The sequence below is a fragment of the Rhincodon typus genome, chromosome 16, assembly GCF_021869965.1.
Source record: "Rhincodon typus isolate 14 chromosome 16, sRhiTyp1.1, whole genome shotgun sequence".
NCBI classification, from domain to species: domain Eukaryota; kingdom Metazoa; phylum Chordata; class Chondrichthyes; order Orectolobiformes; family Rhincodontidae; genus Rhincodon; species Rhincodon typus.
The window spans coordinates 35,321,092-35,348,665 of record NC_063347.1 but is presented as its reverse complement, the minus strand read 5'-3'; the positions used below and the strand labels follow the sequence as shown (position 1 = coordinate 35,348,665).

The 27,574-nt window shown below is 39.9% G+C and overlaps 1 protein-coding gene across 10 annotated transcripts in view; it reads left to right on the top strand.

Annotated features, from left to right (window-relative positions):
- prickle2b (prickle homolog 2b) overlaps positions 1–27,574 on the top strand; it is a 273,140-nt gene that overhangs the window by 88,082 nt on the left and 157,484 nt on the right. The window contains exon 3 of one of the 10 annotated variants that reach the window (XM_048606538.1): positions 21,403–21,417. The exons of the other annotated variants lie outside the window; for them this stretch is intronic. Coding sequence (XP_048462495.1) covers positions 21,403–21,417 — 15 coding nt within the window. The remainder of the gene's footprint in view (positions 1–21,402; positions 21,418–27,574) is intronic. 10 annotated transcript variants of the gene reach the window in all.

Genomic DNA, 27,574 nt, shown 5'->3' with positions numbered 1-27,574 from the left:
ACAAGTAATTCTCCTGACAGCTTGTGGACCGGCAGCTTTTCCGGTTATTAGAAGCCTAAATTTCCCCGAGGCACCAGTTAATAAAACGTATCAAGAGTTGATGGATTTAGTTAAGAAATATTATCTTCTGTAATTCTGAGACACTATCGGTTTTATTCGGCAGTTCGAGAATTAGGGAAATATGTACCAAGATTTTTAACAAGGTTAGGATGACTGGCATGTGATTTGGTTTAATCATAAGTGGGATGCTGAGAGACCATTTGGTATGAGGGTTTAATGATGGAATCATACAAAATTGCCTACTAGCTGAAGCCCAACTGGACTTCAAACAGACACTACAACTGGCTTTGTCACTAGAAAATGCGCCAAGTGGAGCATATGAGTTATAGGGTATGCCAGTGGAAGTGGACACCCTCGTCAGGCCACTCGGGACATATCCTGAACAGCGGGACTCTAGGACAGCTCACAGCAAAACCCCAAAACAAAGCCTAGCCTCAGACAAATGGTTAAATTTTCTCAAAGATCTGGGCCTGCAGGTCGTTGTAGTTGCTGCTAGTATGCAGACTTGAGACAGCAAAAGAGTCCCTCTAGGGCTGAATTGAGTAAGAGAACTCATTGGGCAGTGTCCAGGAGAGTGCACACCTTGGAAAGTCCATCTGCATCTGGTTTTGTACAGTTAAATTGCTTTGCAACATTCAAATCAGAACCAGTCAAAATAAACATCTTGTTAAATGGTCACCCAGTTCAAATGGAGGTTGATACTGGCATAGCTGTATTAGTGATCAAGGAACCAGTCTTTATGAAAATTCGTTCTGAACTCCAGTCCTCAATTTTGCCCAAGACCTTGGCTCGGCTGAGGGGAGCCCAGATAGCTTAAGGGTACAACTTCAGTTCCGGTCTCTTATGAGAAGCAGCTGGTTCAGTTACCTCTGATTGTAGTAAAAGGCTTGGATCCAAGTTTCTTGATGCGAAATTGGTTGAGAGAGATTCTCCTGGATTGGCTCAACATTTTTCAATTAAAAAATACCTGCCTGAGTTAATGACCTAATTAAGTACCTTGGCGATTTTCAGGAAGCTCTAGGGACTATCAAATGGACCGAGGCCGCCTTATATTGTTGACCAAGAAGCAATTCCATGATTCTGCAAGTCCTGCCATTTGCCTTACGTGCAAAAGTAAAGGCAGAAATCAGGAGGCTGGAATGCGAAGGAATCATCAAACTGGTACAGTTTGCGGAATGGGCAGCACTGGTCATACTGATTTTGAAGCCCGACAGGTCGGTTTGCCTTCGTGGGGCTTTCAAACAAACAGTAAACTGCTTTTCACTGCTGGATAAATATCCAGTCCCTCACACAGAGGATTAAAACGCAAAACTGGTGGAAGGGGCAGGTGACTGTACTTCATGAAGTTGGACATGAGCCATGCATACTGGCAATTGTGATTAGATGAGGATTCCCAGAAGTATGCTACCAGTTAATACCCATAAAGGTTTGTACCAAGATACAAGACTGTTTTTTGCGGTATCATCAGCCTGTGCCCTTTTACAGCAGATGATGGAGAACATTTTACAAGGTCTGCCCCAGGTTGCTGTTTATCTGGACGCTATGCTAATAACTGGGAAAACCAATGAAGAGCATTTAGGAAACTTGGACATAGTGTTTAAGCATTTTTCCAAGGCGGGCGTATGCCTTAGAAAGAGAAAATGTGTGTTCCAGGCACCCCAAGTGACCTACTTGGGCTACAGAGTCAACAAAAACTGGGTTACGCTCATTGGAAAATAACGTGAGGGCGATCAAAGGTGCCCTGGTTCCCATTTTGGCATTGGAGCTTATGTCTTACCACGGGTTGGTGAATTATCATCGAAAAATCATGCGTACCCTGGCCTTTATCGTGGCACCCTTGCATTTGCTCTTGAAAAGGGTCAGCTTTGGAAATGGTCTCTTAGCCAAGATGTAGCCTTTAGGGAAGTGAAGAAGAACCTATCATCATCTAAGATGTTGGCACACTACAGTCCCAAGCAAGATGTGAGGCTGACATGCAATGCCTTCCCATACAGTATCAGGGTAGTGCTGGCTCACCGGTGGCCCAGCAGAGAGGAACACCAGCTAGTGAATGCTTCCCAGACTTTGGCTCATGTCAAACGAAGATACACCCGTATAGAGAAGGAAGGTTTGGCGGTCATCTTTCGTGTGAGGAAGTTCCACCAATATCTTTACGGATGTAAATTTGTAATAGTAATGGAACACAAATGCCTTCTAGGGCTACTTAAAGATGATAGGGCCATGCTGCCCATAGGTTCAGGTTGGCGTTGGTTCTTATTCTGCATGCATACAATTACAAGTTGGAGCACCATGCAGGAGGGCATGTGGCATATGGGGATACATTGAGCTACCTGCCACTGACGGATACAGCACTACTACAATAGTCTATTCTGGTTTTAAACTTTCTGGACAACATCAGACTGTGGACTATGGCAAAACTAAAACAGCTGATGGTGATGGGGGAAACAACAGGGCTGTCACAACCAGAATTGAAACTGTTCTGGACCCAGCAAGACCAGATCACCATAGAGGACAGCATATTATTATGGGAAGCAAAAGTAATTGTCCCAAGTGAATTGCCACCAGACACTGGCTGAACTCCACCAGGGTCACCCAAGACTTTTGAAAAGGTAGATGTTGGTGAGAACTTATGTCTGGTAGCCAGGACTGGATGCCAACATAGCTGCGTTGATGTGGCAGAGCCCAGACTGCCAACAAGGACAAAATACCACCAGCTGCTCCCCTAGACTTGGTTACACATCAACTATGCCAGTTCTTTCATAAGCTGTATGTTTTTAGTCATTGTGGATGGCCATTCAGAGTGTTTGGACATTCATAATATTCATTTGTCAAACATGGGTTGACGATTGAAAAGTTGCAAGTGTCTTTTGCAATACACGGATTCCTGGAAATGTTGGTCACAGACAACAGGCAATCATTTATCAGCAGGGAATTTGAATATTTCTTAAAGTCAAGTGGCATTAGGCATGTAAGGACAGTTCCATACCACGATCATCCAATGGTCTGGCGAAAAGCGCAGTCCAAACGTTGAAGGCAGGCTTAAAGAAACAGGCTTAAAAAATGCCCCAGGAGAAACTACAGGGAAAACAATGAGCCTTCATCCCAGGACTTAGAACGGGAGAGATGTAGTGATTGGAACGAGGACAGCCAGGTGGATCTCATAAAATGAGTTCTCTGATTGGAGCCATTAGCCTGGTCCAATAAGGGAATGTTTGCTAACAGGTATAAACGGAAGAGTTAGGGGTTCTGTTTACTCTAGGAGACAGCTCTGAGCTAGTTGGGTCAGTGCCAAGTACTATGCACAGTTAAATAAACGGTGACTTGGTGATAAGATACTGGCTTTGGTGGAGTTATTTCACTCGTTTTTCCGATAAAAAGCATAAACTGACCTGTGATTCTTCAGGCTTAAAAATACCAACTTTGAATTTCAAAATCTATTTTCCAAACTCCCCAAGATCTTGGTCTCTGCTCTGCCCTCTGCAACTGGATCCTCGATTTTTCTGACCCACAGACTGCAATCAGTGAGATTAAGCAACAACACCGGAGCCCCTCAAGGCTGCATGTTCGGCCCCTTACTCTACTGTCTATACACTCATGACTGTGTGGCCAAATTCCATCCTAACTCAATCTACAAGTTTTCTGACAACACTACCTTTGTAGGACGGATCTCAAACAATGACGAGACAGAATATAGGAATGAGTTAGAGTGCTTGGTGGCATGGTGTAAAAATAATAATCTGTCTCTCAATCTTAGCAAAACAAAAGAGCTGGTCATTGACTTCAAGAAGCAATGTGGAGGGTAGCCACTGTCTATTATCAATGGTGCTAAGGAGAGCATCAAATTCCTAAGAGTGATGATCAACAACAATCTGTCCTGATCCACCCACGTTGATTCTACAGTCAAGAAAGCACAATAATGCCAGTACTTTCTCAGAAGGTTAAGGAAATTCAGCATGTCCATAAAGACTCTTACTAATTTTTATGGATGCACCATAGAAAGCATTCTATCAGAATGCATCGACGCTTGGTATGGCAACTGCTGTGCTGAGAACCATAAGAAACTATAGACAGTTGTGTACACAGCCCAGTCCATTAGACAAGCCAACTTTCCATCCATTGATTCCTTCTATACTTCTTGCTGCCTCAGGAAGGCAGTCAATATGATCAAAGACCCCACCTGGTTATAATCATTTCCAATCCGTTCCATCAGGCAGAAGATAAAAAAGCTTAAACACACGTATCAACAGATTCAAGAATGCTGTAATTAGGCTTCTGAATGGACCTTTCAAATTTAAAATTTAATGTTTATCTCACTCTTTGTGCACCTTCTCTGCAGTTGTAACATTGTATTCTTTGCTGTGTTCGGTTGCCTTAATGCAATTTTTATGGTATGATCTGTCTGTACTGCCTGCTAAACAAAACTTTTCACTGTACCCAGGTACATGTGACGATAATAAATCAAATCAAAAAAAGATACTTGTAGATAATGTATAATTTTTATTAACTTGCACTTTTGTGTATTTTAGAATGCTTGTTGTGTACAAAGGTTAACCACTTGGCAAGACTTTTATTATAAATTACTGTGCCCTGTGGCCAGGTTGGTTGATATTCCATTCCGTTGAGAATGGAATAGAACTATTTTCTTTTTTTTCCGTACTTGAAAACAAAACTCTTTCAAAATGGAGTTGATGTAAGTAGGTGTTGCAAGGGTGTAACTATCTTCTGGAAGTACAGCAGATGGTGCTACTTGCTTTTGGCAAACTAGCCTGAATCATATTTTAAGAAGAAGAAAAACTGAGACAAAGCCACTTTCACCAGAATATTATCAGTATTATTTATCTACTTTGGTATACATCTTTCAGTTACTTTTATCCTTGAAATTTTGTCTGGTCTTTGAGTGATCAGCTGTTGATGTTGAAGAGGTTTATGTAAGGGTATTGCAGTCTGCTTTAAAGTGACTGCTGTATCCTAACTATCCTTTCTCAATTTTGAGATTGCATTTGTTGATCACAATCAAAGTTATTATGACTTGAGGATTAGAGTTGTTCTGGGAATTATTGTCGGGAAAGGACATACGTATTCCAAAATTGAAAGAATACATCCTGAAAAGTGCAAGGCATCTGTTGCATCTAAAGCATGATTTCAAGGTTACAGAAATATGTTCTGAATCCTTTTGGAAAACATTCCCTATAATCTTGGTATCACAGGTTTAAAATTTGTTTTTTTTTCTGTTTCTCTCATGATTTGATGTCACCTGAAATATCAATCTCATTAACATTAATTATTTCTTGGCAGTGCTTTAAGGATACTGAACAATATTCATTTTGATGTATAATAATTGATAGAATGAGAGTCTGACACACACATTATTGTACCTCACTTCAAATATTTCAACACACAATTTATGCTCATTATCGATTGGTGCATAATGCTCATTGAAAGTACAGGACACTTCATAAATACTGCTTTTCGAATGAGACTAAAACTGATACGTTGGCCTTCTTTTATGATTTCCTGGCTAATGGTTATGCCTCAACCAACATTAACAAATAGATGTAACTGCTTGGTTACTTCATTACTAATCTTGGGTATTTACAATCGTAAATTGACCAACACAATGTTCATTCATGGTGAAAATTCTCAATCTTTTTTAAACCAGTATTCTCACACTTGGCAGATAAACTCTTATTCTATCAGAAATTGTTGTTAGAAAGCAATATTGCCACAACCGTTAATGTAATCTTTTGTCATTTTTCAATTTTGTAATCTTATGTTTTCTTAGTTTTTATTCAATCTAAAATGATGGATTGGGTTTTTCAATTTGTCCTGTAGGTCATGCAAAAGGTTAGTTCTGTTGAATTATGAATGAATCAAGCATGAAATAATCTTACCTAGTTTGCCCAAGTACAAGTGTGGCAGTACCATAAACATTTGAAAATGACATAAAATGCATAAGTAACACCATTTCAGTTACCTATATGATGCAGAGGGAATGGTTATGTGACTAGCAGCAGCTGCAGAGGTACACTTGTTGTCTGTTGCCTGCACCACTATATATAGTGCTTGACGGACATCCAATATCCAATCCTTAATGTTCTGCTTATCCTTCAGTCCCACCAAAGTTCCAACGTATTCCGAATTCTGTTATTTTTATTCTGTCCTGTACATGTATAAATCCTACTCAGCTTTCATTCATGCAATTATTGACCTACACTGGCTCTTTGTCCTTGCTGTTCTCTATGAAAACAATGTCTTCTCTAATCTGCCATACCCCTCTTCTGAATGTTTCATTCTTCGAACTCTGTTTAATAATACCACGGGATATTCATAATTCTTATCAGTCAGTATGAAGACCAGAGAAGAAATATTTGGGTTCATATAATAATTACATCCTCTGAATAATTCAGAAGTAATTCACACCCAGTAAGATGCTTTTGAAGTGGTTATTATTATTCTGTAGGATAATAGCAGTTAATTTGTCCACAGTAAGGTCCAAATAAAGACCAATTTAAACAAGTGATCAGTTAGTCTGTTATAAATCAGAAACAAAAACAAATTTCTGAAAAATCTCAGCAGATTTGGCAGCATTTGTGGAGAGAAATCAGAGTTAACCTTTCAGGTCGAGTATAAATCGTCGGTGAGGCTGCACTTGAAATATTGTGTACAGTTTTGGTCACCTTGCTGCAGGAAAGACATAGCTAAACTGGAAAGTGTGCAAAGAAGATTTACGAGGATGCTGCCAGGACTAATAGCCCTGAATTATTGGGAGAGGTTGGCCAGGATAGGACTTTATTGCTTGGAACATAGGAGAATGAGGGGTGACCTTATTGAGGTGTATAAAATCATGAGGGGCATAGATAGGATGAACGCATTTAGTCTCTTTCCCAGGGATGGGGAATTGAAAACTAGCATAGGTTTAAGGTGAGAGGGGATAGATTTAAGAAGGACCTGAGGGGGGGCAACTTCTTCACGTAGAAAGTGGTGCGTATATGGAATGGGCTGCCAGAGAAAGTCGTTGAGGCAGGTACAGTAGGGTTTAGAGGGATAATGACCAAATGCGGGCAGTTGGAACTAGCTGAGTTGGCTGTGAGGCTGTGGGGTGTGTTGAGTGTGAAGTAAGAGTGGACCTGGGGTCCCGGAGAGAATGGTCCCTGCGGAAAGCTGACAAGGGAGATGAAGGAAATATGGTGGTGTCAACTCGCTGGAGGTGGGTGAAATGGCGGCTAAAGAACCTCTGTATGTGGATGCCTCTTAATGGAGTAGTTAAGTATGAAAACTCTTGATAGATTAGTTAAAAATGCTTCATTTTCACAAAGCCATGTTGGCTTTGACTGAAGACATTGCAGTTTTTTTCAAGTTTCCTGCTGTATTAGTAATGCATAGACAAACATAGGAACCACAGGCAGGTTTGCTAGAGGCAGTCAATCAACTGGATCGAAGGATGGAAGAGTTTTCTGACACTATTAAAACAACAAAGTCTGATTTTTTTAATTTTTGACATTTTTCTATAGTTCATGCCATTACCCATACCATTCAAGGGACTACCAAACTTGTCCATCAGAATAGATCGAAAGAGTTGCAACAAGTATTTACACAAGAGTAACTAGTGTTGGTACACTAAAGAGTGAGTTAATAACGGCTAACTGGCTTATTGTTTCATGCTTTCTCCTTTTTTGAAAGTATTACATTTGCTATTTCCCAATTCATTTCATTCTTCCCAGAATCTAAAGAATCTTGGAAGATTATAACTAATGTGTCAACAATCTATGTTGCAATATCTTTTAAAATCTTAGCATGTTGGTGAGCTAGACCTGTGGACCTGTCAGTCTTTTGGGTTCATTACTTTTCCTAACACTTTTTCTCTGCAGATGGTTACTGTTTTATGTTCTTCCCTCCCTATCACAGCTTGATTTCAAATTATCTTTGAAAAATTTTCTAAGTCTTCTGTTGTGAAAACAAACACAAAATGTCTATTCAAAGCTACCACCATGTCTTTACTTTCCCTGAACTCACCCTCTAGTCTATCTTCAGCCTTAAGTGCTGAAGGGATGATCCATCCTGATGTCCTCCTGATGTTTCTAGCATCACAGATGTCAGTCTTCCAGCTAATTTAATTCACTCCAATTGACATCAAGTAATGGCAGAAGGCACTGGGTACTGCAAATAGTTTGGGCCCTGACAACATTCTAGCAGTCGTATGGAAGATTTCTGCTGCAGAACTAGCTGTGACCATAGCCAAGCTGCTCTAATATAATTACAACACTGTCATATACCCACCAATGAGGAGCATTGCTCACCTGTGTCCTGTGCAGAAAAAGAAGTTAATTATTGCCCTGAGATAGTAGGAACTGCAGATGCTGGAGAATCTGAGATAACAAGGTGTAGAGCTGGATGAACACAGCAGGCCAAGCAGCATCAGAGGAGCAGGAAGGCTGACGTTTCGGGTCTAGGCTCTAGACCTTGTTATCTTTAATTATTGCCCTATCAGTTTACTCTCAATCACCAACAGTGTGATGGAAGTGGTCGGGTTATTAAGCTATACTTGCAAAATAATAAGCCTGCTCACTGATGTTCTGTCCATGTGTGTAAATTGTCAGAGCATGGATAACATCAATGTTTCTGCCCGAATCTGAACCTTATGATCAATTTTTTTAAAAAAAGAACGAGCCACAACACTACTGAAGAGAAAACAAGTCATGGCTTTGGCGTGTAATTTCCTGTCAAAAGTAATGTCAGTGGCAAAGCACCTTATTAGTTGAAGGTTTGCATATCCTGTTAATCTTCATGGATGGAATTTATGAGCAAGATAATATTTATTAAATCCCTCTGAGGCATGGTGTGATATTAACAGATTTCTGTGAAATCAGTTCTAACCACCAATCATGATGGTGCAACTGAAACATTTCAGTGCTGCCATTATGACCTTTTGAGATTATTTAGGTATAGGGCACAGGTATTCGTACAACAACACAATTACAAACAAAATGAACGAGTATGAAGACTCTTTTTAGCATCTGTGGCAAATCACAGAACCACAGAATTGTTATGGTGTAGAAGGATGTCATTTGGCCCATTATGCACTGATTCTGCTGCCTACTGCCAATCCCCTGCTTTTTCTCCATATCTCTGCACACTATTTAAAGTCAAATTATCATCCTGTGCCCTCAAGCGTCTCAATTGAACCTGCCTCGACCACATTTCCAGGCAGTGCATTCTGTGCCCTAATTACTGGCTGTGTCAAAAATTTTCTTCTCGCATCTCTCTTGCTTTGTTTGCACATCACTTTAAGTCTATGCCCTTTTGTTCATTTTCTTTTATGAGTGGGAACAGCTTCTTTCTTTCTATATGTCCAGCCTGATTTTGAAAATCACCATCAGATCTTCTCTCCAAGGAGAACAGTCCTAACTTCTTAAGTCTTTCCACATAACTGAAGTTTCTTGTTCCTGGGACCACCCTTGTAAATTGCTTCTGCACTGTAATGCATTCACATATTTCCTGTAATGTGGCACCCACAAGTGCACACAGTACTCCAAATGAGGTCTATCAAGTATCTTGTACAGGTTGGCAGGATTGGAGTGTTAGTAATAGATGAATGAATCCTAGGAGTGCCTAGGCAACAGTTACCAAGTGCTTTAGATCTGACTTAAAATTTTATCATGCAGTGACCTACTCAAAGTCGAACTGAGTTTTCAAAGTGATGCTTGATGCAGAGATTTTGGAAGTTGAAGATGATAATGTAGCAATTGTAATGGGGTCAGCCAGATGGACATCATAGAATAAGTTCCTTGTTTGGGGCTGCTAATGTGGTCCAATCAGAGAGCCCTGGCGGACAGATATAAACAGGAGTGTCAGAGATTCTGTTCACTCTAAGAGCTGGCTCTGAGGAAGCCACCACAGTGTCAAGTGCTGTGCACGTCTGAATAAAGGGTGACTTGGAAATGGGATGCCAGCCACTGTGGAGTTATTTCAGATAATGATAAATCTGATGAATTTGTACCAGTTAGAAGAGGCTTCATTTTAATAATTAATGCATTAATTGCAGATATATTTATCTGTGCCATGTTGGATTATGCTTACACTGTACTTTCATGTATGGGACTGATTGGTTAAAATATTATTTAGATGCATTTAGTCATCAGGATTGAAATAAGGTCAAGGAGTGTGAAATTTCTACTTGTCTCAGATTCAGGGATGACAATATGTTCAGGTCACTTAGAGTAGTAATTCCGTGCATGATAGTTTCAGTGAGTCACTTTTCAGATATAATCTCTAATGTGATAGCCTTGCTGCTGAACAAACCTGCAGCAAAAAAGATACGAATGAAACTAAACATAAAGCACACCAAAGCAATTGTTTTTTGGAAAATTAGCAGATCCACAATTTACCCAATCAAGGCACTCTTGCATTCTCTAAATAAAACATTACATTTCTAATCAGAATATTAATATACTGTGATCAGTTGATAAGAATTTGAGAGGAAAAGATAGCAAATTGTCTAAAAGTTAGATAGACAATTTGACTATCCTTCTTGTCACAGATGAAAAATTCCACTAAAGGATGCAAGAGTGTGAGTATACAAGGCACAGTAAAGAGACTAGTGAAAAATGCAACAAATGTAAAATGTATTGAGGGTACTGCCACATCTCCTTATTAGTTTTCCATTGTTACATAGTAGTAATAGTAGCCACTGTGTATATGTGGTGAGTTCAGTTGAATTTCTGGTCAATGGTAACCCCCAGGTTGTTGGTAGTGGGGGATTCAGTGATTGTAACTCCATTGAATGTCACGGGGCAGTGGTTAGATTGTCTGTATAGGTCATTGCGTGGTATTTATGTGGCGAGAATATTATTTGCCACTTGGCAGCCCAAGCCTGGATATTGTTCAGATCTTGATGCATTTGAACATGGACTGCTTTAGTATCTGAGGAGTTGCGAATGGTACTGAAGATTGTGCAGTCACTGGCAAACATTCCCACTTTTGTCCTTATGATGGAGGGAAGATCATTGATGAAGCAGGTGAAGATGGGCGGGCCTAGGACACTACCTGAGGAACTCCAGCAGAGCTGTCCTGTAGTTGGGATTACCGACCTCAACAACCACGATCATCTGCCTATGTGCTAGGAATAACTCCAACCAGGAAAGTGTTTACTACCTGATACCCATTGATTCTAGTTTTGCTAGGGCTCCTTGATGCCACACTTGGTCGAATGCAGCCTTGATGTCAAGGGCTGTCACTCTGACCTCACCCCTGGATTTCAGCTCTTTTGTCCATGTTTGAATCAAGGTTGTAATGAGGTCAGGAGCTGAGGGGCCCTGGCAGAACCCAAACTGGGCATCACCTAGCAATGTTGTAACTCTATTGAAATAACTTGGCTAGGGGGCAGCAAGTTCTGGAGCACAAGTCTTTAAACTTTTGCCGGAATGTTGTCAGGGTCCGTGGCTGTTGCAATATTCAGTGTTTCCAAACATTTTTGATATCACATGCTGTGAATTGAATTGGCTGAAGGCTGTGTGGCTGGGGCCCACTTGTCTGGATGAGTGCATCTCCAACAACATTCAAGAAGTTTGAATCCATGCAGAACAAACAGCCCTCTGCATTGGCACTACATCCACAAGCATCCACCTCCTCCATCACTGACACTCAAAAGCAGCAATAAGTATGATCTGCAAGATGCACTGCCGAAATTCACCGAAGATCCTTATGTAGCACTTTCCAAACCCACAACCACTTTCATCTAGAAGGACAAGGACAGCGGATAAATGGATACCTGCATACCTGCAAGTTACCCTCCAAGCCATTCACTATTTTGACTTGGAAATATATTGCCACTCCTTCCCTGTTGCTGGGTTAAAATCATGGAATTCCCTCCCTTAGGGCATTGTGGGTCTACCTACAGCAGGTAGACTGCAGCAGTTGAAGGAAGCTGCTCAACCCCACCTTAAATTAGAAATACATAATAAATACTGGCTAACCAAGCAATGCCCGCATTCCTATCTCAAGGGGAAGAAACATTGAATAAAATACTCCAGCCGATTGTTGGTATGATCCACATTCTGCCCCGGCAGATTTGCTGCTTGTTACTGCCGTTGGCTAGGTTGATTCTGAACCCCAGTATTACCCAAGTAATAGAGAGGTGATGTGAATTTAGTTGGTTCTGCACAAAATGGAGAAATCTAGGTAGGGGGAGAATGGCGAAGGATGAGGGATGAATGAGTGGGATCTTTGTGGGATTGGAGGGAAATAAATGGGATTTGGGTCATGAGGGTGAAAAGGAAGTGTTAGTGACTGAAAGTGAATGGGAAGAGGGAAGAAATAAATGAAGGAGGCAGTAAGAGATGAATGGAGGAAAAAGAGGGAAGATTTGGTTGTGTGGGGGTGGATAATGAGAGAGGGAAGCAGTAAGTGAATGTAGGTGAGGGGATGGGAGGGCATAAGTGGATTGCCTGAATCGAATAGAAGGACATGATGGGACTTGCCAGGAGAAATTTAATGACCGAGTGGATTTTGGAGAAAAGCGCTGCTCTGTGGCAGGAGGAGACAAACCAATTACAGTTTGTACTTGGTTGAACATAAGAGGGACTTCACCAAGTCTTTCATTTACGATGGACTATGGAGCATGTAGCTCCAACATTAGCATATAAGATAATATTTCTACAAAGTATCTTAAGAATTCAGATTTTCGTATTATATGTTATTATTTATTGATCAGCACATACTTAGTGTTAACCACACTGCTGTATTTCTGTTTTGTTTTTGCTGTTGTCTTGAATTACTTCTCAAGATTTTTTTGTGTGTATTTGTTCATCTGAAATCACCCCTTGATAAGGCAATAATGAGTTAAAATGGGATACTGCCAAAGTATTTTGTTGTGAAGTTAGGTGAGTACTTATGGGTTGGAAAGCAGGACGTTAGAATTTATTTGTAAAATGACAAGGGAGAAAGAGTGTGTGAGACAACAAGGTGCAGGGCTGGATGAACACAGCAGGCCAAGCAGCATCATAGGAGCAGAGAGGCTGACGTTTCGGGCCTAGAGTGTGTGTGTGGTCTCTTTAAAAGATGATGTGCTTTTTCTAGGGTTGGAGATTTAAAAACAAAAGTCAGCAAACAGCAACAGGCACAGAAAATTCTTGAATTTGAAACATTTGTATCAAAAGGCTATATGGTTAGCAATCCAGGCCTCAGTTTTGTTATTAAGGCAACCAGTTTGAGTATCAGCCAATTAATTTAAAACAGGCACTTACAGACTAAAAACCAATTAAATTTAAATCTGATGGTTTTTGACAACCATAACCAATCCTGTTATAAGGAATTCATAGGTCATCAAAGGTATAAAATAAGAGGGTATTTGAAAATCAGTGTGAGAGCAACTGCCATCTATTAGTGTTAACAACCAGCAGCCCTAAAGAGAAAATCCCTGGCTCTCACAGAAATATTTAAGCTGTCAGAAAACCACCATCTGACTAAAGGTACAGCGGCAGTCTTAGCTAATATTCCTGACACAAGAATTTGACAGAGAAAGGTGTTCCTGATTGTAGAACAGCAGAGAAGGCACCGAACATTCCGGAAGATGTATCCTGGCAGTAATTTCAACAGACTAATTTTTAAGTTAGTTTTATTAATTTGGTTAATATAAGTGGGATTTGTATCTATTAGAACAGCATACCATTAGAATTTGTTTTATTTTGGAATAATTAGTAGTTAAAGGGGGAATTGTTCAGTTTGTTAGTAGTTCTGTTAATTTGTTCACTGTTAGAGCTGGATAAATAAATTGTTACTTGATGATTATAGTGTGACTGTTAGGAGTTCATTTCATTTAAGCTCCCCTTTATAGCAGAGAGGCAGGTTATACCACTTTTCATATTTCCTTTAACAGATTATAAGGCAAGCGAGCTTTTTTGGGTGTTTCGGCTTTAGTTGTAAGAGGGCGTGTTGACCTCTGCTTCATAACAATTTAGCTTCATTTTGCAGTACAGAATCGAACGATGTTATGTTCTCTTATTAGTACAAAGTCCTTATTTAAAGTTTATTTATTTAATGTTGTTTCACTATAACATTGATAATAAAACAATGGCAATCTTTTTGTTTAAGGTTGAGTTTCAATTTAATATTGTTTTCTGCAGACTTCTGTGTAACTTTCCTGTTCTGAAGACCACTTCCCACGCTTCTAGTCGCACACTAAAATCACAGCCTTTCTTCTGTTCCAGCTGTTCCTCTCAGTCCCTATAACTGTCTGCCCAAGCTCCCATTCCAAATAAGTCCTGGCCCCCACATAGTGGCATAAATTGTCCAGTCTGCCTGTACTGACCAACTTCTGTTACTAGGAGGAGGCTGGTTAATTAAAATTAATTTCACCTGTTGAAATTTCAACATTTATAGTAATTACAACTATATTGTATTAAATATATATTTTTGAACACGTCTTATTTTGAACATTATTTTATTCATGAGTTTTGGTATTTAAAATTGTACACCATTTCAACTCAATGATGGTTTAAAGTTGTCTTTGTTGAAAAAGGTTTGGACATCCCTAACTTCTTTCTATATTTAGTAATTTATTTTGTTTTACAAGTTATTTTTAACTGGAAATACATAGTGTTGCATTATGGTACAGTTTTACAACCTGTACACAGTTTTCCCTGGCCAAAAATATCCTCAGAAACCTAACTTTGGCTTTAACATTGATTCCTATGGGACACCATGCTTCACTAAAAATTGTTTCACTTAAATTCAGAATTTTTACCAGTGCGGCCGCAATGTTGAGGACTTCCTGTACAGACTTCAGCCTACATTACAATAAATAATTACTGATCTAGCCAATGAAGTGCATGTCCCATGAACATTTTTTAAAATTGCAGTAATTACATTGAAAATATTGGTAACCAGATACAATACATTACCTCAGAGATAGTAAGAACTGCTGATGCTGGAGTCAGAGATAACACAGTGTGGAACTGGAGGAACACAGGCCAGGCAGCATCAGAGGAACAGGAAAGCTGATGTTTCGGGTTGGGACCCTTCTTCAGAAATTGCATTACCTCATAGTATTGTTGGTAAAGGAAAATAAAAATGGAGAAATTAATTGGTAAGATAGGAAGCTGAATAGGAATGTTGCAAGTTGGACCATTAATAGGTGTTTAACAAGCTTTGATCACTGTCAATTAGCAAGTTGCTGCTGCCTAGTGAGAATTTCATCACACCATTTGTGAAAAACGTGTAGGATGGATTGTGAAGCACCCAGTATTGAGATGGGCCTCATAGAGTTATACAGCCAGGAAATAGACCCTTCAGTCCAATTTGTCCATGCCAACCAAGTTTATCAAACTTAACGAATCCCACATGTCTGTGTTTGGCCCATGTCCCCCTAAATCTTTCCTGTTCATGTACCTGTCCAAATGTCTTTTAAATGTTGTAACTGTAGCTGCATCTATCACTTCCTCTAGCAGTTCACTCCATATACAAACCACACTCTGTGTGATAAAGTTGCCTCTCGGGTCCCTTTTAAATCTTTCTCCTGTGTCCTTAAAAATATGCCCCTTCATTTTGAACTTGCTCACCCGAGAGAAAAGACCTTTGCTATTCACCTTATCTATACCCCTCATGATTTTATAAACCTCGATAAGGTCACCCCTCAACCTCCTACACTCCAGTGAAAAAGGCCCCAGCCCATCCAGCCTCTCCTTATAACTCAACCCTCCAGTCCTGACAGCATCCTTGTAAATCTTTTCTGAACCCTCTCCAATTTAATAATACAATTCCTATGGCAGGATGACTAGAACTTTACACAGTACTCCAAAAGTGGCCTTTCCAATGTCCTGTACAAACTCAACATGACATCCCAACTCCTATACTCAATGGTCTGAGCAATGAAGGCATGCATGATAAGCGCTTTTTTAATCACCCTATCAACCTATGATGCAACTTTCAAAGAACAACGTACCTGAACCCCTAGATCTCTCTGTTCAACAATGTTACCCAGGACCTTACCATTAACTGTATAAGTCCTGCCCTTATTTGTTTTACCAAAATGCAATACCATGCATTTATGCAAACTAAGCTCCATCTGCCACTCCTCAGCCATTGATCAAGATCCCTTTGTAATCTTAAATAACTTCCTTCACTGTCGACTACACCACCAATTTTGGTGTCATCCACAAACCTACTATCCATGTCTCCTAAATTCTCATCCAAAATATTTATATAAATGACAAACAATGGTGGACCCAGCCTCGATCCCTCCTGAACACTGTCATAGGCCACAGGCCTCCAGTTTGAAAAACAGCACCCTCTTTCTCCTATCTCTGCCACACATCTTGTTGTAGTCCACATGGCTCAGACCCCTATAAGATTCTGCCCCGTGTCACTCTACTTGGGTACGTACTGTCCTACAAAGAGGACAGACCCACCAGAGAATGCAGCAAAGTGATATATATTCAGGAAGAAGTTGTTCTGGGAGTCCTCAACATTGACTCCAGATCTCGTGAAGTCTCATAACATCAACTCAAACTACTTAACACCTCCCCAGCCCCACATCTGCTGAATTGGTACTCCGCCATGTTGAATGCCACTTGGAAGAAGCACAGAAGGTGACAAGGAATATAATCTGGGGAGGGAGACAACCTCAGTGCCCCTCACTGAGAATGGCTGGATACTCTCAGTCCAAACATGCGCAGGTTAGGTAAATTTGTCATGCTGAATTGCCTGTAGTGTTTAGGGTTGTGCAGGCCAGGTGGATTAGCTATGGTTGATACGGGTTACAGGGATAGGGTGTGGGACTCTTTCCGGAGTGTCAGTGCAAATGGGTCAAGTGGCCTCTATTTGCACTGTAGGGATTCTATAATTCTACTCACTGCACTGCCCGAATTGTAAAAGACATAGCTGCTAGACTGGATCACTGACACAAGTTGTGAGTAAACCAACAAGAGGGAAAAACCTTTCCTTGCACATATTAGAGATGAGGGTGGTCCCAGCCTATCCGGACTCTTGTTATAACTCAAATCCTCCATTCCTGGCAACATCCCGGTAAATCTCTTCTTAAACCCTCCAGCTTAATAATATCCATTCTATAACAAGGTGACCACACTACTCAAGAAGAGGCCTTGCCAACATCTTCTACAACCTCAGCATGACATCCCAACTCCTATACTCAAAAGGTCTGAGCAATGAAGGCATGTATGCTAAATGCCTTCTTAACCACCCTGTCTACCTGTGACGCAAACTTCAAAGAATTATGTACCTGAACCTCTAGGTCTCTCTGTTCAACAATGCTGCGCAAGACCCTACTTTTAATTGTGTACGTCCTGCCCTTGTTCGTTTTACCAAAATGGAATACTTCGCATTTATCCAAATTAAAGTCCTTCTGCCACTCTTCAGCCCATTGACCCAATTGATCAAGATCTCTTTGTAATCTTAGATAACCTTATTCACTATCCACGCTACCACCAATTTTGGTGTCATTTGCAAACTTACTAACTATGTCTTCTATACTCCCATCTAAATCATTTACGTGACAAACAAAAGTGCACCCAGTACCAATCTCTGTGGAACACTGCTGATCACAGGCCTCCAGTCTGAAAAATAACCCTCTACCACCACTCTGTCTACATATTTTGTATCCAATTGGCAAGCTCTGAATCCCTGTGATCTAACTTGACTAAATAGTCTACCATGCAGAACCTTGTCAAAGGCTTTACTAAAATAAACAACGTCTACCACTCTGCCCTCATCAGCCTTCTTGGTTACTTCCTTAAAAAACTTAATTAAGACACAATTTCCCTTGGACAAAACCATGCTGACTATCCTTAATTGTTCCTTGCCTCTCTAAATGCATACAATCCTATCTTTCAGAATCACCCCCAATAACTTACCCACCACCAAAGTCAGACTCTCAGGTCCAAAGTTCCCAGGCTTCTTACATCCCTTCTTTAAACAAAGACACAACATTTGTCACTCCCCAGTCATCCGGCACCTCACCCATAGTTATAGATGATACAAATATTTCTGCAAGAGGCCCACAATTTTCTCCCTAACTTCCCACAATGTTCAAGGATACACTAGATCATGTCCTGGAGATTTATCCATCTTTATATTTTCTAAGACCTCCAGCATTTCCTCTTCTGTAACATGAACTGTTTTCAACTTTGATCTTTAAGGGGCCCTACTCTCTGTCTGGTTGCTCTGAATATATTTGTAGAATCTCTTTGGATTATCCTTAACCTTACATTGCCAAGGCTATCTCATTTCCTGTCTTGGCCTTCCTGTTCTCCCTTTTAAGAATGCCCCTACACTCTTTATACTGTTCAAGAGATTCATTTGAACCCAATTGTCTATGTCTAATGTATGATTTTTTATTTTTGACTAGAACCTCATTATCTTTATTCATCCATTGTTCTGTAGTGATGTGAAGAAGGTGGTTTCTCTTGTTGGGAGTTTTGGAATGAGGGTCAAACGAGTATGGAATTGGCATCTGGAGGGCACTCCCTTCCTCATATCTAATCTCTTAATCAAACACTGATTCCCTGCAACCCACCCAATCAGGTTATTCATCTTTCAAACATTAAAGTTAATTTTCTTTCCTTTTTCTTTTATGCGATCTAGGCGTCACTGGCCATCATTTGTTGTCCATCACTAATTGCCTTTAAGGTTAGTGGTGATATATCAGAATTCAAAGGTGTTAACAACTTTTAATCTAACTCCATAAATCATGTCTATTAATCCATTAACCCACTAATTTGTGCTTATAATACTAACTGCAGATTTCCATGTACTAGCCAGCCCCCCTTCAAACTAATTCAGGGGTTTAGCTCAAAAGCAGCCATTTTATACAGAATTCAAGCATACATTAACATTCAAACAGTTGAGTGTTAAGCAGTAGATATTGTACAAAAACTGTTTTGCAGGAAATTGGAGATGGTTTAAACACGTGCTAAATGTTACCGGTTATTGTTGGGTGTTAATAGTTATTTTAATGAGATTAGAGTGTCCTTGCATAATTCAAAAGGTATTAGTCTTGTTTAGTTAGTTCATGGTTGCGTCCATCTGTGGGTTCTATTTACTATCATTCATTCATTCAAGGTCGTGCGGGTCTGGACATAGCACCATTAGTTTTATTAGTAAATTGAAGGTTGCTTACATACACTGCATAGTGTTTGTTAGTTATATTAGTGGGGAATAAAAACTTGGGACAAGTACCTAGCTACATAATATATAGGAAAAGTCTACAGGGCTATCCAATTATCACTGATACTTGGAGTTAGTCTAGCTGGCGGGAGAAGATAAACGACTTGGTAATAGCAGCTATTCAGTTGGATTTTAATATCAAATAACACTGTTTTTGGTTTGGGGGTGCAAAAAGGTTCCATCCTGTAGTGAGATAACAAGGTGTAGAGCTGGATGAACGCAGCAGGCCAAGCAGCATCAGAGGAGCAGGAATGCTGACGTTTCGGGCCTAGACACCTTGTTATCTGAGATGCTCCAGCATCTGCAGTTCCTACTATCTCCATCCTGTAGTGTCTGTGCAGTTTTGTTAGCCGTCATGCCTGACTGCACCTTTGAATGGAATGTCGGTCTTGTTTAAATGGGGTTGTTTACATAGCGCGTTATGCATGAGTGCACTTTCATATGGGGTGTAACCGCAAATTGAAGTGGTTGTAACCTGATATGGTAGTGAACCCCTGAATTAGTTTGAGTGGGGGCTGGCTAGTACGTGGAAATCTGCAGTTAGTATTATAACCACGAATTAGTGGGTTAATGGATTAATAGACATGATTTATGGAGTTATATTAAAAGTTGTTAACACTTTTGAATTCTGATATATCAGTGGCTTGCCCGGCTATTTCAGGAAGCAGTTAGGAATCAACCTTAAAACAGTGGCTTAGGAGCCACATGTAGGTCAGTCTAGATAAGAATGGTAGATTCCCTTCCCTAAAGGACCTTAGTGAACCAGATGGGTTTTTACAACAATTGACTATAATTTCCTGGTCACCATTACTGAGACCAGCTTTATATTCCATACTTTATTCATTGAATTTAAATTCCATCAGTTGCCATGATGGGATTTGAATCTATGTCTTCAGAGCATTAGCTTGGTCTCTGATTACTGGTCCAATTACATTCCCACAGTGCTACCATGTCTGAATGTCTTTGTGATTTTAAACAGTCCTAGCAACTCTACTCTTAGCCTCCTCTGCTTTCAGGAGAACAGCTCCAGTTGCTCTAGTTTATTCACAATTACATTAGTAGTACACCCCTGGAAATATTCAAATAAATTCCTTCAAAATGTTCATCTACTTCCTAGTGTGGTAACCAGAATTAATAAAATACTCACTTAGAAACAACTATTGTTTAATGAAGGTTTAGCATTCCTGGAATTTGTTCTCAATGGGATTGTTAATAAGCACTCAAGATCCTAGATGCTTGACTAACTACTTTGTTAAATACCTTATCAACTCACCCTGCCATTTTCAAAGATTTGTACCCAAATACATCCCCTTTAAAATTGTACCATTTGGCATGTTTTGCCTTCCCTTCTTCTGACCAAAATATATTGCCTTACACTTCTTTCTGTGTTAATCTCATCTGCCATCTACATACCCATTCCAACAGTCTGTTTATATCCTCTTCAAGTCTTACTTAATTTCTCTTGGTTTCTTATGCTTGCTAATATTCTCTGCTATTTTCCTCATCTCTGTAAGTTTGCTTTTCTTCAAGCACTTATCCAATAGTAGCCTTCAAGGTTGTGTTGGATGTGGATCTTCCACTCTTACCAGGTAGTGCATTCCAATTCTTAATCATTTTCCCATCTCAAAATTGTGTTCTGTACTCCCAGGTGAAAGGCATTACAGTATATCAAAAAGACAAGCTGGTCTTAATATTGAACCTTGAGGATCTTCATTGTGTACTGCCCTCTAGTCTTTAAAAGACAGTCACTCATAAAAGCTGTTACCTATCACTTAGTCATTTTTGGACCCATGTTATTACCACTTCTTTTATCCCATGTACTTCAATTTTGCCAAGGAACCTAATAAGTTGTACTTTACTGAATACCTTTTTAGAGTCCATGTATATAATATCAATTGTTCTTCCCTCATCCTCGCAAAAAACTCAATCAAATGAAGCAAACATAATTTACCCTGACCAAATCTGTGCTGGCTCTCCTTTATTGGTCCAGGCTTGTCAAGTACCTGTAGGTGTTAATTTTCTGCTAGGTTATTAGATTATTGTTCTTAAAAACATTTGATCACTGATGTTAAAATGACTGGTAATAATTGCCAGGCTAATCCTTCTTTCTTTATTTTATAATATTGCAATTCCCCATTCCTCTGGCACAACTCTATATCAATGAAGAATTGGAAGATTAAGGTCAGTAACTCCAATTTTTGATTTTACTTTTCTCAGCAAACTGTGATGTTACTCAGTGATTTATCCAATTTAAATACTATGACGGCATTTCTAGTATCACCTGTTTCTCTATTCTTATCTTATTAGTGCCCTGGCAACCTCCTTGGTTACCATAGTTTAGGAAACATCTTCTTTGTTAAAAAAGGAAAGATTTTGGATTCCTTTTTTATGTTAGTCACTGGAGTTCTCATACTATCTCTTTGCTCCTCATTTTTTTTGTTCATCCTTCCTCTATACATTTCATACTCAATCTGTTTTTCTGTGGTATTATTGTTAAGCTTGTGTAGTAACTTCAAGTCTACACTCAAATGAGAGAATGAATGAACATTGCAGATTTTGTTGAACATATTATATAGAGGGGATAGCAAGAGACATCATTCTTTGGAACTCTACAGACTCCAGTTCTATTTCATGTGATTTGACATCGTTATCGCTCGCAATGCACGTGCTCAGTAACCATTCCTATAGCATAATAGTAGACCTTTACTCCACATTTCCCTTCATGTCTTTATCCCTAAAGCCTATGTATATGTTACTGAATATACAATATAGTTCTTACCACGACCACCCCTCTCCCCCCCATCACTCTCAAAAAAGGTTTCTGTGCATTACAGGGAAAGTCTGTCGGTTGTTTTCATCCATCTCCCTGAATGTATACAAAGTTCATTTAGATGTTGAGAGGGCTGGTGAATGCCAGACTGTTTCTCAGAAGGTCCTTAGCCTTCCCTCAGTTGTTATTGGCTCTGTTGTCAAATGTTTCTCCTGAGAATCAGTGCATATAGGTCATCTGTTTAATGACTTTTATATAGCAATATAGGCATTCATGTGATTTGAATTATGTTACCTGGTGTTCAGACAAGGAAAGATCTTTGGTGTTCAAGCCTTCCAAACACCAGACCCTCATGCTGCTGGTCCTTGAATAGCAGTTGAGCACTCTTGCACAAAATGGGTAAGTTGTGAGTTTGTGTCTCTTGTTAAAGGTGCAGGCTTGACGTGCCCTATAACATTATTTTTCCCTGCCAGAGTTGTTCATTGTCCTACACCATGACATTTTGCAATAATACCTGATAAAGGAAGGGAAATTGAGTTTGCAACCTTTAACCCATTAGCACCTAACCACATTACAACCCTGGTTCAAACATGGACAAAAGAGCTGAGTTCTAAAGATGAGATAAGAGTGACAGCCCATGACATCAAGGCCACTTTCAAACTAGTGTGACATCAAGGAGCCCTAGCAAAACTGGAATCAATGAGTATCAGGGGCAAACTTTCTGCTGGCTAGATCCATTCCTGGCACATAGGAGGATGATTATGATTGTTGGAGGTCAGTCATCTCAACTGCAGGACATCTCTGCAGGAGTTCATCAGGGTAGTGTCCTAGGCCCAACCATCTTTAGTTGCTTCATCAACGGCCTTCCTTCCATCATAAAGTCATGAGTGGGAATGTTTGACAATAACTGCACAATGTTCAGCACCATTTGTGAGATCTTATACTGAAGCAGACCATATTCAAATGCAACAAGATCTGGCCAATATCCAGGCTTGGGCTGACAAGTGGCAAGTGACATTCGTGGCATACAAATGCCAGGCAATGATCATTTCCAATAAGAGACAATCTAACCATTATCCTTTGACATTCATTTGTCTTTCCATTATTGAAACCCCCACTATCAGCATCCTTCGGCTTACCATTGACCAGAAACTCAACTGGACTCGCCACATAAACATAGTGGTTACAAGAGCAAGTCAGAGGCTAGGAATACTATGTCAAGTAACTCACCTCTTGATTCTCCAGAGGCTGTCCACTATCACAAGGCACAGTCAGGAGTGTGGTGGAATACTCCCCATTTGCTGGATAAGTACAGATATAGCAACAGCATTCCAGAAGCTTGACACCATCCAGGACAAAGCATCCCACTTGATTAGCTCCTCAATCGCAAGCATCCATTCCGTCTACTACCAATGCTCAGTAGCAGCAGTGTGTACTATCTACAAGATACACTGCAGAAATTCACCAAAGATCCTTAGGCAGTAATTTCCAAACCCACAGCCACTTCCATCCAGAAGACCTGGGAAGTTGATACATGGAAACACCACCACCTGCAATTTCTCCTCCTAGCAACTCATCATTCTGACGTGGAAATATATTGCCGTTCTTTTACTGTCACTGGGACAGTACCCTGAAATCCCATCCCTACAGGCACTGTGGATCAACCTACAACGTGTGGACTCCTGTAGTTCAAGACAGTTCAACACCACCTTCTCAAAGACAACTAAGGACGGACAAAAAATGCTGGCCAGCCAGTGATGCTGACATCCCACAAGTGAATTTAAAAAAAGCTGGCATGGGTTAAAACTCATCTGTGATGGTGTAGGGCAATAGTTGAGTAGAATTAAATGAAAATCATTATTTCTCAGGAGACTTTTTATGGTGACTGCACTCCCTCAGCTCGCTATTATCTTAAGAAAACCTCCGTGAGCTTGTAATGTGGCCAAATCCATAAAAGATAATAAAGAATTGACCAAACACTTTGGCAAATTGTGACCGTTCATCAGGGGTGACTGTGTCTGGGATTTGATGTGTAGAAAGGCCTTTACAGAGACCATCCTGGCCTCTGAATTGGATCAAATGAATTCTGGACCTTGATGCATTGGGAATAATGGGCAACCAAGTCATGCAAACCCATCCCCTTGAACTTAGGAAATCAATCAAGGCATTCCCGTGACCTAGCTAGAAAGGAGGAGGGCATAAGAGATTCTTTCTGCTCCAGTCTGTGAATAGCACAGGTGGCTCATTTGGAGACCGTGACCTCACATGATTGAGATTTAGCAGGACACTATATAGTTTGCTGCATCCTAGTCCAGCACTTGGACATGCACAGATGACTCTAGTGAATCTTCAGAGGGAATGACCAGATGGCAAACTTGAACCACCAGCCTCTCATTTTGGACTAAAAGGTCAAGGATAATAATGATGTGACGGTATTGTTCAAAATACTACCACAGGAAAGGGTCATTAGGGAAGTACTTCAGGTATGCCTCAGGGTAAAACTTATGATCTGCGCATTTGCTTTATCATATAAAGGTTCCTGAAGTTTCTTTGCTTGGCTGAATGAATGTATGGTTAAGGCCTTGACTGCTTGAACAAAATTGTTATCTTCCTTGCCTGAGCTGTTGATGGGGATTCTTGATAGAGCATCATTGGTAGTGTACTGTTTTCCCTGTGTATATTCCATAACCATATCGTAACATGTCAGCTCCAACTAAAATCTCTGCATATTGCAAGCCCTTTTGTGATTCACAAGGAATATTCAACAACTTGTGATTATTTTCAATTTTGACTGATAGGCCTTAGTTGTAGTCAGAGATTCCAAGTCACTGTGCATGCCTGTTTCTCAATGACAGTAATGTCAGTAAGAGTTCCAGAGGAGTGGTAAACTGACCATCTCATCCCATCACATTGAATCTGAAATAAGATTGCTCTGTTACCTGGTGTATTTGCCACTATTATATTTGGATTGGTAGGATAATAGCATGCAAGGAACTTATACAAATACAAATATCTTTGATTTGGTCAAATGAAAGATAGACCAACACCATGTTTGATCATGCTTCAGAAGTTTCATGTGAGGCTTATTATGTTGTGCAGAATAGGGTAAAAGTTTTCTCAGCTGGCTCACCATTCCCATAAATCATTAGAACTCTGTAATATTCCTAGTGGATTGACTGAAGAAGCCAAAATCCCTTATGTCTTAACAATGTGGCTCAAAAATATACTAATTGGTGTAGAGAATTCACACTTGTCATTGTCAGCTCAGCAACCTGTAACTTTCTGTGACTTTCCTTACCTTGATATGTTAGACTTTACTGGTCTCATTAATGACAAGTGCCAGATATGTGGCACAGGGCATCTTCAGTATTTTCTAATATATAGGACTTTGTCCACTGGAAAGTCTTGTGTGCGGACATGAGGCGAAAGGACAGACAGTTAAAACAATAACATCGAAACAGTGTTATGAATGTGGTTAGCAATTTGGACTGGCCACTAATTGTTCAGGGCTTAGTGTAGCAGCAACACTGATTAGTCAGGGTTGAGGTTCACACACACTCTGAGGGAGGTGAAACAGAGAGAAGCAAGGAGATCTCCTGAAGTTAGCTGTATCGATCTTTCTCTTACTTCTTTTACTGTAAAATTGCATCCAATTTTCTGTTGTAAGAGCAAAAATAAACTACTTTCATAAATGCTGAAGGAAGTAATTCTAAAAACCCAAAGGCAACCAGAAAGACCCAAGGACTAACCAAGCAACCTTGAACTGCAGACTGATCATTCGTGTGCTAATATCATTGGGAAATTATTGAAGCAAAGTAAAGGATTGTGGAACCAACTTGTCTACTTTCATGATTTTGAATTATGGGTATAGAACTTCTGCTCTTCTGACTATTGTTTTTCCTTCCACCATAATATTTGCATTTTTTTGTGTGTCTCTGTACACGTGTGGGAATTTAAAAAGTGGTAACGTTTAAGTTATATAAATAATAAAAACCGGTTCTTCTATTGTTCTTGCTAAATTTGAGTGTTAAATAGTTATTTTTTATTGTTCATGAACTAATCTGGTGTGTTTTGCTTTCATATGGTGTAGCAGTAAGTCAGAGGCAAATTGGGATTCATGACTGTTTCTTTGAATCTTCACATTTGTGTTAACTCCAGGCATAATGGGATGGTTTCCAGGGTACTAACTCATTGGTCAGCCAATTGTGCTTGGCCGTTCTTTGCTGGTTGTTATAGTCTGCCCAAACCTCTAAGCCACCTCTAATTTTTGCTGATTTGTGCAGTATTTTTGTTTAGTACTATCTTTAACTTCCTTATTTAGCTATGGATGACACATCCTTCTTAAAGAGCCTTTTTTCCTCACTGGGTTAAATTTTCACTGAGATTTATCAAATATCTCCTTAAAGGTCTGCCACTGCAATTCTTCTGGCCTACCTTTTAACCTACTTTCTCTTAACCAACTCTGCCTTCATACTTCAATAGTTACGTTTTTTGGGGGTTATAATGCTAAAATAACCACACTTCTCCCTTTCAAACAACAATTTTTTTTCATATTGTAAGGCTCTACCATGAGGTTACTGGTTAATCCTGGCTCATTGCACATGACCTGGAATATGAAAGCCTGCTTTCTGATTAACATTCTGCTCTAAGAAATTGTTGCAAAGATACTCTATGAACTCATTTTCTTTTGTCGACATTTTCCAATCCAATTCTTGCAATTTACATGTAGATTAAACTTTCCTATGATTGTTCAGTACATTTCTTATAAGCCCCACTTATTTCTTCCTGTATGCTGCCTCCTACAGCACATTTACTGTTCAGGGGGCTTAGTTTTTGTCACCTTCCAACCTTTCATATTCTCTACAAGTTATGCACTTTTCAGTAATTTCTTTGCAATCTGTCCCTAGGAATCGTAGGTTGTGCGGTCCATGGAGGCTGTGCTGACATTCAGTGACATATATGAAGCTTTACAAGCACTCTACTCTCCTACCAGTTTCCATTCCCCCTTGATTCCCTTAGAGTCTCAAAGTCTGTCAGTCAGCCTGAACAGTGCTCATCAACTATGTATCCATAGTGGTCTTGCTAGAGAATTCCAAGAATTTGCAACCATTTGAGTGAGGAAATTTTGGCATCATTTATTAATGACCACCCCATATCTTCAGATATTACCCTCAAATTATAGACCTTCCAGCCAAGGGAAAACAGCTTATCAGCTTCTGTCCCTCCTCTGAACTTTAAACATTTCACGGGATCAAATTTTTCCACTTCAGAAAATCCAGAGAATGTAGATCCATTCTAGTTTACCTCTCCTCTTAGATAAGCCCTCTCATCCTAAGAATCAATCTTGTGTACTTCTGTTTCACCCCGTCTAAGGACAATGTATCCTTCCCTAGCTAAGAATACTCAAACTATGCATAGAACTCTAGCTGTGGGTTCACCATAGCCCTGTGTAATTACAGCCTGCTTCTTTTGTGTCGAAGCAATAAAGTCTGATGTTCAACTTCCCTTCCCTGTTGTTTGCTTTATTTGCATGTAACTTTCTGTGCTTTGTAAATAAAGGCCACGAAA